This window comes from Paralichthys olivaceus, chromosome 5, assembly GCF_024713975.1.
Source record: "Paralichthys olivaceus isolate ysfri-2021 chromosome 5, ASM2471397v2, whole genome shotgun sequence".
NCBI lineage: Eukaryota > Metazoa > Chordata > Actinopteri > Pleuronectiformes > Paralichthyidae > Paralichthys > Paralichthys olivaceus.
Genome location: NC_091097.1, coordinates 16,652,385 through 16,664,663, shown reverse-complemented (window position 1 = coordinate 16,664,663; position 12,279 = coordinate 16,652,385). Strand labels below are relative to the sequence as shown.

General features: G+C 41.2%; 2 protein-coding genes across 3 annotated transcripts; both read right to left on the bottom strand.

Moving 5' to 3' along the window:
- Nucleotides 1-73: 73 nt before the first annotated feature.
- Nucleotides 74-5,537, bottom strand: LOC109639482 (uncharacterized). Its single transcript, XM_020102971.2, has 12 exons — nt 5,238-5,537; nt 4,714-4,825; nt 4,128-4,221; nt 3,860-3,914; nt 3,491-3,631; nt 3,130-3,290; nt 2,760-2,858; nt 2,476-2,621; nt 1,697-1,868; nt 1,500-1,612; nt 945-1,029; nt 74-860 (listed from the first exon to the last, which is right to left on the bottom strand). Exons 1-12 carry the CDS (start codon nt 5,353-5,355, stop codon nt 801-803), a joined length of 1,356 nt encoding a protein of 451 aa, XP_019958530.1. The 5' UTR covers nt 5,356-5,537; the 3' UTR covers nt 74-800.
- Nucleotides 5,538-6,192: 655 nt separating this feature from the next.
- Nucleotides 6,193-11,391, bottom strand: nudt9 (nudix (nucleoside diphosphate linked moiety X)-type motif 9). Of its 2 annotated transcripts, none has more exons than XM_020103049.2 (8): nt 11,150-11,391; nt 10,451-10,738; nt 9,987-10,076; nt 9,492-9,578; nt 9,288-9,399; nt 8,948-9,094; nt 8,776-8,860; nt 6,193-8,620 (listed from the first exon to the last, which is right to left on the bottom strand). In XM_020103049.2, the coding sequence occupies exons 1-8, from the start codon at nt 11,245-11,247 to the stop codon at nt 8,475-8,477; spliced, it is 1,053 nt and encodes a 350-aa protein (XP_019958608.2). In that variant the 5' UTR covers nt 11,248-11,391; the 3' UTR covers nt 6,193-8,474. The 2 variants fall into 2 exon arrangements, with proteins under 2 accessions (XP_019958608.2, XP_019958609.2); XM_020103050.2 differs by having other exon boundaries at nt 11,154-11,311.
- Between the last annotated feature and the right edge of the window lie 888 nt (nt 11,392-12,279).

Genomic DNA, 12,279 nt, shown 5'->3' with positions numbered 1-12,279 from the left:
CAAAAACATGAAAAACATTTGAACTTTCAGAATATCTTCATCCTCATCTCCAAGTAAAAAAAAGCCTGATCACTTTTATATATTGAACATACTTTTCTTTATTAATCAGTCGTATTAAAACAGTCACAAGTACAAAGGAAAGTACAAGCAAAGTACAAAAAGTTGAATTAGTCACTGAAACCGTTTGATTGCAGTCTCACAATCTTGATTTACTTCACTTGCAGGTGTTGTGTGGATAACTGAATATTATTCATATTTTGACACAGAACAGTATGTATGTAAATTTGTGCATTAATACCAAAACTGTAATTTCATGATAAGTATCATTAAGCAGACAAAGTACTTTATAAAATGCTGGTGAAAGTCTTGGAAAAACAGCAACACGTACAAAGTGAACATGTAAACCAGTGCTATATGCAATTTAAGCAAAATACATTTTCTCTGATAAAGTAATATAAATAGTTTGCAATTGTTTAAATATCTTAAAGTGGTGTGAGCCTGAATTCCTTTGAGGGGAGCAGTCACAGAGGACGTGTTTATAAATGCCCACAACAAATAAGTTATCTGTAACAAAAGTTCACCAGCTGTGAGAGTGAACCCTGCTTATTCGCAGGTAGTGTTTACAGAGGTAAGATCAAGTTGTTTTTTTTACAGAATTCAAAGCAACAGTACCAAGTGCTTTTAACAGTTATTGATATCTGCACAATTAAAAAAAGAGCCAGTTGGTGTGAGATTGTGGAAACATTTTAGCCCCAGGTCGCTGTGGGGAGCCGAGTCTTTGTGTGCATCACAACGGTTTTTTACGCATCCATGTCCTGATCGCTGACACTTTGGCGAAGGTATTCTTCATAGAGTTTTTTCTAGAGGAAACGAATTAACAATTAACAACATAACTCATCACAGCCCATTTATTGCCAGAAACACGTCAGTCACTTTCACCGTACCTTTTTGGTCTTGACCACCTCCTGAACATACTCAAGCTTTTCCTGCAGCTGCCTTTTCTGTTTGCCTGACAGAGTTGGTCGGGTTCTGCAAAGAATTGAAGGGAAACACCTCAAAGACCAAGAATTTGTAAGACGTTTGTTATTTGCAGAAATACAAAAAGGCTCTAAATCCTCAGGGAGCCATTATCACATGCAGCTGCACAATGAAAAAAACTAAAGCTCTCAGAGTGGACGGACTGTTTCTACTTCCTTTTAAAAACAAAATTGAGATTTTCTTTTAGATTTCACAAAGGGAACTGAAAGTGAAACCGTTTCAGAAGACTGCAGTTAAATAAAGCAGTGACGAATAAGTAGTAAAGCATTAGCAGCATGATACTAATAAACTGTCTTGAGAGAGAAAGGGGGGTACCCTTAATTAAGTGTCTACACAATGTTGAGGATATTACAGTATACGAGAAAAGGTCAAATCTTTTTTGAGTAGGTAACAGTGCAGAAATTAATTCTGTGTCATTTCAGGACAAAAGCTGTGATGGTGCTGGGATCCGGCTCTCCTACCTGAAGGAGAAGCGTGCAATGATAAGCAGCAGGAAGGAGAGAACGATCAGTCCCCCACAACTGTACAGCCGCTGCTCCATGGACAGGGACTCATATATTCTCACTATGGGGTTCTGTGGATTATAAGAGCAGCTAGAATTGCACTTGATGACTTTAAAGACTATGTGAATGTATTTCTTGCTTGAATGGACACTCACCAGGTAGAGTGAGAGTGCCTCTGTGCCCTCGTGGCCCAGAGCCACATCCAGCATCTCCTTGGACAGAATGCCCAGCACCAGTAGAGCCATCAGAGCCATCGGGACGCTGAAGCCCAGCAGAGTCAGGAAGCAGCTCTTACAGCGCGCTCGTCGGTTCTCCACAGCGGTTTGCCTGTAAGAGCAGAGGACCAGAGTTATTCTCCGAGAGCATTGAGGACTGATGCATCTGTTTGTGTATCAGACTATATAAAGATGTGCGTCTCCACTTCCTCCCACTATCCAAATGAAGCCAAAATATTCTTGATATGAACACTTTGACATATTGTGCAGATGATTGCGAGCCAGAGTCTGCTGAGTAGAAGTCAGGGATGGAGCTGGAGTAGAAAGGTCTCGTCGATAAACACACTCAATCAATCGTGAGTAACTACTTAAAACCAAACTTACTGGAAAAATGAATCCTTTAAAAACACATCAGTGTGATAACAACTACCTAAAATGACAGCAACTATCCTTGAGAAAAATGTATCGAACGTTTATTTGGACTTTTTGGATTGGTCTGTGTCCCATTTACTAACGTTGAGGAGGCAGGGTTTATGGACAGTTCTGCAGCCAACCAGTAGGGGGAAACTGAGATGTTTTGGCTTCACATTTGGAGAGCTATCACCTTGACCATCTTTATATACAGTTTATGTTGTGTACTATGGTGTATATCTGCTGAGGTCCATGCTTCTATGAGATGATATTACGTTTCTGTAACATAATGCCTTTGTGTGTGTTACCTGTCGTTACTGAGCGTGTCAGTGATGGCCTCACTGATGAGCTCACAGTCCTTCTCCAGAGAGTTGAGGGTATTCTGGACCGTTTGGTTGATCGTTTTCTCGATAGCACGACACACCTCCTCAACCTGGTTCACACAGCGACTTGGCTAAGAAGAGAAGAACAGAAGAATTCAATGTCAGCCTGTACTACTAACTACTTGGAATGGAACAAATAAAGGGAGCTGGTGTACAAGCTTAGAAAACTGACAGTAACATGTAAAACTCACTGACAGTGCAGCTCTTACCTTGTTAGGATTGGGGATATAGATGGTGGGCATGTCAAAGCCACATTTGTTGAGTCCTGGTCGCTTGCAGAGCTCCTGGACAATCTGCATCATTACTCTCTGACAAAACAAGAAATTAGTCAGGAGGAGAGAATGAGGAAGTCTATTCCAATATTGAGTTTGTGAGTTAATTCTGTTACTATATTGTGTAGAAGTGAGCGTGCATTTTCTTTCAACTGTCCTCTGATCTGTCACAGTCAGACTATATTAGCAATGGATTTTTTTTGTTTGTTTGTTTGTTTGTTTTTTTTACTTACAGGGACAGAAACTCCTTTGACACGGACACGTGACCTAATAACACATTTTTAATATGAGCTGTTGCTGTGCATACCTGTCTGTCGGACTCTCCCCCAGCCTCGTCAGCTTTGCTCAGGTAAAAACGCAGCCGGTCCCCGTGTTTCTCATTCAGACACTCCACGATGTTGAGCGTGCGCTTGCACAGAGCCTGACCCATGGGGTCAAAGAAGACCAGAATCAGGTCACAGAGATCACCTGAGAGTGACAGAGGGAATGATGTTTTAGTTAATCCTTACAATTTACAGTTACAGTTATAATTATACAAAAGTACTAATGAACTGCATACGGTATTTAACATTTTGGATCCAACTTAATTAACTCAGTGTCACAACACCGGCAGTCACAAAGCCTTGATAACTGCAGTACAACAGTAGCCAAGTTGAGTTTTAACACACCCAGCCACAGGATAACATCGTCCACATCAAAGGGATACTTCATGTCACCGTCCACCAAACCTGGCGAATCCACAAATGTCACCAAGCTGAACCGTTTCTGTCGTGATGTGCAGATCTCTGTGCTCAGGTACTCTGAAACACCTAGATGTCAAAACAGAGAGCAGAAAAAAATCAGTAAGTGACACATCAAAGTCTATCATTAAACAATACTGTTTGTCTCAGGGTGGGCTCAGTATTTTCATTGTGTAGAATTGTGAGAATGGTGTCACACTGTGCATCCTCCATAGGTTAGTTGGAATAAATGCTGAAGATGGACAATTGACAACATATAGAAAATCCCTGGGCAACGTGGACACTGGTGAATCTCACCTTTGAACTCTTGCAGAGGCTTGAAGTGTGGATATAGATGAAGGGTGGCATTTCCCTGAAGAAAAAATAAAGATCAGTCAAACTGAAATCATTTCAGAAGATCTCATTTAGGTTTGTGTTGTTAACTGCTATCATGAGAAGTGACTTAAACGTAAAGTGAGCAATTGACAGTTGAAGTTAAAAAGAAAATTGCTGATGTTGGGAATGAAAAATGTCACTGGACCAAATATGCATCTACTTCACAAACAAACGCTCCTGCTGCACTCACTGTGAGAGATTCTCTCTTCCGTCCACTTGTGATAAAGCTGAAGCCTTGAGTCTCAATAGCCACTCCAGTGCGCTGGATGTGCTCCTCTACATACCTGACAAGAAAGAACACAGTCAAACACAAACCGTTTTACGATTGGGTGCAGATAATTTCCCCTTCAAACATGAAGAACGCGGCAGGAGATCATCTGGGTCAGACACATTCACAACAAGAGGAAAATGGCGCCTGGATAGTGCATGCAAGACGCATAAATTCCGTTGTGGAGATCCCATGTTTTTGTTGACAGCACATTAAGTAAGTGCCTGATACAGACATTGATGTAGATTTTACAGGTTTAGACTCAGAAGACCTGTTAAATCTTTAGAAAAGGATCGGCAATGTGTCGTCAGTCTTTCGATAAACATATTTCTGTCATACTTACAGTTTTTACTAAGTTTTCATAAGAACATTTTAACAATTCAACTACGTTTATTAGGCATTCCATTAGTCAGTGTCATACTCACACATGTTTGTTCCATTTAAACACAGAAGATAATACGCCCCTGATGAAGATGTCTCAGGTGACTCCCTGACACGTTATATTTACCAGTTGATGAAGGAGCTTTTCCCAGCAGAGTGGTTTCCCATCAGCATCACAGTGATCTTTTTCCTGGGCGGCAGCAGCTTCACACCAACAGATTCAGCCACTGTGATCAACCCTGGACAAGACACAGAACATGATTAGAGCTGAAACTGACAACTACTTTTGATTTTGATTTATAATACAATGACTGGATCACTCCAAGCAAACATTCATTCACTTTATTGGAACACGAAGATCTTGTAAAAACTTTGTTAAAACAAAACTGCAAGAGCTTCATTGCAAATTCTGCATGTGTGTCATCGTTAACTAAAAGCTGCTTCATCAAGTAACTAGCACGTCATCCAAGTCACACAGCCCGTGCTTACTAGCTAGCTAACGATTAGCTCCCTGCTACCCCGGCGTTACACACTAACTTAGCTAGCTAACCACCAAGTTAGCTCTGCTAGCTTAACTACTAAATCAAACGTGTCGCTGGTGGATTTCGGATGTTTTTTTGCGAACAACAGGTCGAATCCCATCTGTCTCACCACTGTCGGGGTCCGCGTACAGTTGGTGACAATCCCTCAAGATGCGCTCGTCGCAGGACACACCGCCGGACAGCGCCTCCGCGTTGGCGGCACTTCGGTTCTTGACCCTCCCGGACATCGTTGCACGGCGGCGGAGTTTTAAAGTTTCCCGCAGAGTCGTCCGAGCCTGAAGCTGAAGTCCCCGCGAACAAAGCCGGCTGGTGTCGGTGTTTGAATCGCCCCGGTCCGTTGAAACACGGGATCGACACGCAGCGCGGCCACGTCGTCAGCTTCAAGCGGCTTCTGCTGACGCACGTGCTTGTGGGTAATGTAGTTCAGCCGTGGAATTATGGTCATGAACACACACACACACACACACACACACACTATAGTTGTGAGGGCACTCACTGGTGTAATGCATTCCTAACCTAAATCTAACCCTAACACCAAGTCTTAACCCTCAAACAGCTCTTTGAATTTGAAATAATGTCCTCACAATGATGGTTTAGCTATAGATAGTCACACATGTTTGTACTTCTATTTTACTGATGATACTCATTGACATCATACATTCCCTAGCCCCCAACCATAACCTAAACTAAACCTACTTCTAACCAAGGCAATTTCCTGTATGTGCAAACATACCTAGCAAATAAAGGAATTTTGATTCTGATTCTGAACACCAAGTCTCAAACAACCCAGTGAAAAAGTGAGGGCCAGTTAAAATGTCCTCACAATGTAAGATCTATGCTTAAAATGGTCCTCACAAAAATATAAGTTCAGGAACACACACACACACTAAATGGATAAAAAAGAAAATAAAGCTGTAACAGGTTTTCACAACTGTAAATACAAACTTAAAGTTCAGCAGCAGGATGTGACTAAAAACAGTTAGGTAATCATCAACACAGTTCTATTGTTTTTTTTTTGTAATAATGTAAAAAATTCTGTGAGGAATGAAAGAATACAAATCGACTCAAGAATTCTTAAGGATTTAATATTTCAAGTGAATAAAAACACAGACACTTCAGTGCAAAGTTTGGAAGGGGACATCTGTAGGTGTGGACCAGGTACAAGGCAGATCCATTTTTAGTCAGGACATTATAGGGCTTTTTTTTTTTTTACATTTTCACAGATTTCACAGGAAATAATTCATGGATCATGATGAACCAAAATCAGGCACATTTGGGGAACTGATATCTATGAGTGTGTTCAACTTGGTGCAGCTTCTGTCAGAATTTCTTTTTTAATAATCTGAGTTTTAAAGATGAGATTTTCCCACAATGCCAAGGTATTAGTGCTCCTAATGTTAATTAATGTTCACTGGATCTGAATGAACATCTGCATGGATGTAAAGAAAGATTTTTACATTTTACTATATAATGTCACGTTTCAATAGCAGAGCCTCCCCACTCACTGCTTATGGTTTCATACCATGAATCTGTTGGATATCATGTTGTACAGACAGATGTTAAGGCCTGATCAGTGACTAGACTAAATAAAAAGAGCTTTTAATTTAGCCCCTAATTTAATCAAATTTTTCTTGTAAGTTTCCAGCTGGATAAACCCAATTACAGACCCAATCTTTTCCATTTCCCCTAAGTGCCTAATGGCCATGCTCTGTAGCTCACAGCATACAGAACATTTATGGCACATATTATGAAATCTGTTCTTTCAGCCTGAGAACAAACATGCTTTATTAAAAAGTTGGATTCATAAGATGATGCAGCTGCCTCTCATCACTGAAGCTAATATGAGCTCAGCTGTTGGTTGTTGACGGCCTTTTGATGACAGAAGTGTTTGTATCAGTAATCCTAACAGATGCAAACCACTTGATGCGTAATTCTCAATGTCCCACCAGTGAGATGACACATACTTGTGCGAACATTTGGAAAGACCAGGCTGTCGAATGTGAAATGGCCTTAGCTTCCACCGACTGTTACCGCTAGAGAACGTGTTTGTCCTCTAGCTGCAGTCTGTCAACGACAGTGCTCTGCTGGGCCGTGCTGAGCTCCAGCACATCTTCTTTATTTTCTATTCACACGTACACATCAAAATCAGTCCACACACTTTTCTTCCTGATTGCCCCCTTATCACACTTACATTAATGTTGCATGTGTTCAGCAGCTCACTGTAATTTTACTTACAAGATCTCACTGGCCTAATGGGATTCTTGTTAACATTGAATAAATTAGCATAATTTGTTCCAGTGGAAAAAAGGGGGTTAGCCTTGTCTTTTGGTGAAGTGTGCCACTGAGCATCATCTTGGCTTTTATACCTTCAGTCTCTTTTTTGTAAAGAAAATTCTTCGATCAAACAGCATACATTTTACAACGTCGTCTGAGCAAACTGCAGCCAAGCTTTCAACCTGCTCCTTCGGGATCCGTTCACAAGTGGTCAGTGTTAAGTTCGTCTCTTCATACCTGGTATTAAACCATGTGATCAAATCTTAACAGATCCTGGAAAGTAAATTTTGTGTTGTGTTGACCAAATAATGTTGTTTTTAGCCAGTCGGAGTTTACAGACGCATCCAATGCATCTGTGTGTGTGTGTGTGTGTGTGTGTCTCGACTATAGTGTCAATGCTAGCAAGCAAGGAAGGGAGAGGGAGAGGGGGGGGGAGAGAGAGAGAGGATTCAGGAGGGCCTGAATGAATATTGTGCAGCTCTAATGTGAGGAAAGATTTTACCAATTTATGAAAAGTGTCAATCAATAAGTACCAGTGTTGATAATTTGGCGGTGGACACAAACATATCAATGTATGATCACTGAGAAGTGTAAAAAAAAAAAATTGCTCTATTCATAGTAAAACCGGTCAGAGGACGTCAGCTGAGTAAGCAGACATATTTGAGTTCAAGCAGATAAATGAATGCGGCCAAATGCTTCTCACAAAACCTCTGAATGTAGAGTTAGTGCGTTCAGACCTGTACTTAGCGCTGGCCACTTGTGATCAGATCACTCAGGACAGATGTTAATTCTAGGCCTGAGTGAGGTCTTACATTCATTTCATCAGTACTGCTACATTAGTAGATTAAAGCTGCATAGCCACATTGTCCATCATTCATTGTACATCATGTACCGTGAACGAGGGGTTTATTATAGTTTCATTAACTTAAATGTACATTAAATGTTAAAATGAGTGCGGTACATAAGGTTAGGTGTCATGCATTCTAATCATAAAGCGCTCTCAGCACTTAGAGAGTAGTGATGCTCATGTTCATGTTTCCTTCATGGTTTTGTCAGAACAGTCTTGGTTTGGTTACCAGTGGGATTTTCTCTCTTTGGCAACCAGCTCCAGGAAATGGGAATGGCTTGCATAGAGGGTGGAGGACGAGTCAACATCAGCCCACTTGACTTGTCCTGCGTCATCGCCGGCTTGCAGTGGCAGCTCACTCACACTGTTGCCTACGGTAACAACAGAGACATCTCACAGTTCCACAAAAATGCAGTTTGTTGCCCCCAAAGTGAAAATGTCTCAGAACTACACTCTTTCAATTGTCCATAAATCACTGAAGCTGTTGTGGCATGAATTAGATTTTTAATGCAGAAATGATTGATACCTGAGTCATCATGGAAGTTAACCACAACTGTCTCCATCCAAGCATTATCCGTGTTTCTAGGATCATCCACATACCCTTTATAGACCTGAAGGAAAAAAATAAATTTTAGTTTTCCTGATAGAGGCAACATAATGGCCGGAAAGTGATAAGTGAGTCTTTGTCAGTTGCCCACCGGAAACCCTGTTGATTTAAAGAGTTTGGTGATGCGCTCGTAGATTTTTGCTTTCTCTGATGGCGACACTGAAAGAGAGTTTAACGCTTCCTCCGCGAACTCCCGCTGCAGCGTGAGAGAGACCTGCTCCCCTGAATCCACCATCCCCTACAACACGAGCACATGGCACACACAGAAATAAGCAAGTCACAGACACAAGGCATCTTATGTAACCCAAACCACCCACTCTATGCCTTGGCTGTGAAATTATTTTTGTTGTACTTGAATTCCTGGCAGGTGTATGACACAAAGTGAGGTTATAGGTTGCAAAGAATAACATTTAAATTTAAAATTCGCCAACCCCAGGAATGGCCCACTCCCCACAGTCCTTCCTCTTGATGGACACAAACTGCAGGATAGGCCTTTTGGTGACTGGGTGATGTATCTTTGCTCCTTTGGCATCAACTTTCCACCTGCCAGAGAGAAACATAAAACTTCCTTTATCTAATGAACTGTGGTTAGCGAGTACCTGGGTAATAAAGATGTGTATAGCAAAGAAAACGACCTGGTGACAACAGGATCTGCAGCGTGATTGGGTCCCCATCGTCCCAGCAGACCTCTACCAGTCAACCCTGTGCGTCCACGAGGATTCCTAAATGAGTGAAAAGTGAATTCACTCATTTGCTTCATATACATTTTTAGAAGATTTTCATAAATCTCTTTAGCACTCTTTAGTACTGGCCAGTCTTCCTGACATGTTTGTAAATTAATACTAAAGCTTACTGAAGTGATAGTGGTTTATATTAAAATTTAATGAAATATTTCTGGGCTATGAAAGATCTAAAACGAAAGATCCCACTGGGGACTCGTCATCCCAGAGAGCAGCTCTTTGCAACCACTGCTGGATTAAAGCCACCATCAGGAAAAGTGTTTTGCACATTAGCAATCAAACTTTAATCTAGAGTTTGCTTTGTATCTCTCAAAGCTTGAAAATCCTAAAATCCAGAATTAATATTCTTTTTCTTTTAAGTAAAACAATTTCTCTTGCTCTACAACTTACAGTGGCTTTCCATTTTCAACCTTGAAGCTGCCCTCAAAGCTTGTCCTGTCCACAGAACCATCCACAGTGTTGAATTTTGGACTGAAAGAGCTGCAAAACAAGATAAAAGAGCCATCAAAACTGATTGGAATACAGTGCAGATGATTCACACAGCTAGCTATACATGTAAAAGCCAGGAAAAATCTATAACTAATTCTACATGCAATTTATCTATCCATTCATCCATTATCTATACCACTTATCCTTAAGGGTTGCTAATGGCTGACAATGGGTATGAGGCAGAGCACACACCCCGGACAGATTGGAAATGTATGGCAGGGCAGACAGACAGATTTAAACCATTTGCATTCGCAACTAAAGTCAATTTAGAGTCTCAAATTAATCCCAACCCAAATCTGCATGTCTTTTGATCATGAGAAGAAGGAGGACATGCAATTCAATTAATCAAAGTGCAATCAATGTACCTGATATCAGGATCTGCCCATGCTGGCTTCTTTGCTACTGTAGGGTCGGTGTAGCTGACTGGATTATACTGTGGCCAGTTCTGACTCCAGTCCACCTGGTTATCGGGCACCGGGAAGCGCTTGATGTTGGATCCTGGATACTGCGGGCATCTGGATTGTGCGTGAGGAGCAGCTGAGGTCGGCATTGTCCGCACGCTGGTCATGTAGAGGTTACAGCAACTGGAAGTGATTGGACTGGGGGAGTGGCTGCTGATGAAAGGAGGGGAGGCTGAGCAGGCGATGGCAGACCTGCAGGGGAAGAAATAATAGAGACATTGGGTTGAGCCTCACACAGCCTTCCCTGAAGCAGCAGAAATCATCATGACATCAGGAATAGTCATTTTACACTATGATACACTATGATAAGTAATATTGATTTAGCAAACATCAGACGATTATTTGTTGAATTCTGTTTGACTTTTTAATACAGATGTTTTTCAATTTATTTTTGTATGTAGGCCACCTCATTGTGGCTTATCTCATCTGTGATATTGATGATAGTGATATTGACTTTAAATCACATGGCCTGGCTCTGCTGATAAGGGTGTCAGTGGTCGGGAACTTTGAACTAAACAGCCCCATAACTCGTCTCTAAATTTGACTGCAGCGTTAGCTTCAAGCTAATCTAGTCCTGTAAGTTTAACGTGAACGTGTCCGTACCTACGTCCGGAGGAGCACACGGCGTACGGGAGCCCGAGGAGAGTGAGCGCTAAGCGGATCCGGCACATCCAGTTTTGCCGCTGAAGGAAATGAATCATTCCTTCACAGGGGACTCGAACATCGATCAACCACAACACGCAATGCACCGTAACCAGGAAGTGCACCGCCCTGCGTGACGACGTCACCGAAGGCGTGCGGTTCCAGCAGTCGCACTCGTTTCCATGGTGACCCCCTTCAAGTACTCACTGGTGAATCTGTTTCTCTCAAAAAATAAATAAATTCATGTAAAACACATTGGTCAGTTTTACATGAATACCGTCTGCTTAACAATCATGCTAGTGTCTTGTATATATATATTTTTTTTTTGAGTGAATATTTTCCTTTTTGAATGACAGTATTTTATGTGACAGTGTAAATGTAAAAGTAAAAAAGCATTTTATACAGGTTTGGGGACTATTTTATTAATTAATTTAGTGTATTGATAAGGAAAACCCATTATCTCCATTTTGAATACTGCGAAATACTGCATCACTAAAGCATCACTTTGTTATGTTTTTATTTGTGTGTGTGTGTGTGTGTGTGTGCACAAGCAACATTTCCATTATTCACAAATGGTGATGTACCATACTTAAAATAATTAGACGAATCCAAATCATTTTGTTTTAATAACAGGATTTTTTCTTCATTACCAGATCTTAGACTAATATGAACATGAGAAAAATGTAAAGCTGCACAATGCATGTATTTAATTCATTATATTATCATTTGTATTATGTTAACAGTGATGTACAGACAAATACATTCTAACATTGGGGACCTACCATTCGCACGATACTCCACAATAATACAGCATGGCTGTATTACAGTGATTCAAAAACAATAGAGACAAGATCATCAAATTAAATTCAATTAAATCATAAACTCTATTTTTCTTGTTCTTGGCAAAACAGGCAACGTGCCACATATATGGACACGCCCACCCTGCGTGTTTGTTTAGCAGCCTGTGATAATGGAGCTGGATGGGCGGGGCCTCTCTGTGCGGCTCTGTAGCCAGCTGGCGTGACTCCGCCCAACAAAGTCAGCGTCGACAGGCATATCTAACGCATCTGTATCGCCGTTGTTTGGCACGC

Excerpts from the sequence above, each read along its gene's own strand:
- nudt9 (XM_020103049.2), bottom strand. The coding sequence starts at position 11,247 with ATGATTCATTTCCTTCAGCGGCAAAACTGGATGTGCCGGATCCGCTTA. Across the intron at positions 9,400-9,491 it reads GCAGATCCTGTTGTCACCAG|GTGGAAAGTTGATGCCAAAG; the intron begins GTCGTTTTCTTT and ends TCTCTCTGGCAG. Across the intron at positions 9,095-9,287 it reads GGGAGTGGGCCATTCCTGGG|GGGATGGTGGATTCAGGGGA; the intron begins GTTGGCGAATTT and ends CTCGTGTTGTAG.
- LOC109639482 (XM_020102971.2), bottom strand. The coding sequence starts at position 5,355 with ATGTCCGGGAGGGTCAAGAACCGAAGTGCCGCCAACGCGGAGGCGCTG. Across the intron at positions 3,915-4,127 it reads GGAAGAGAGAATCTCTCACA|GGAAATGCCACCCTTCATCT; the intron begins GTGAGTGCAGCA and ends TTTTTTCTTCAG. Across the intron at positions 2,622-2,759 it reads ATATCCCCAATCCTAACAAG|CCAAGTCGCTGTGTGAACCA; the intron begins GTAAGAGCTGCA and ends TTCTCTTCTTAG.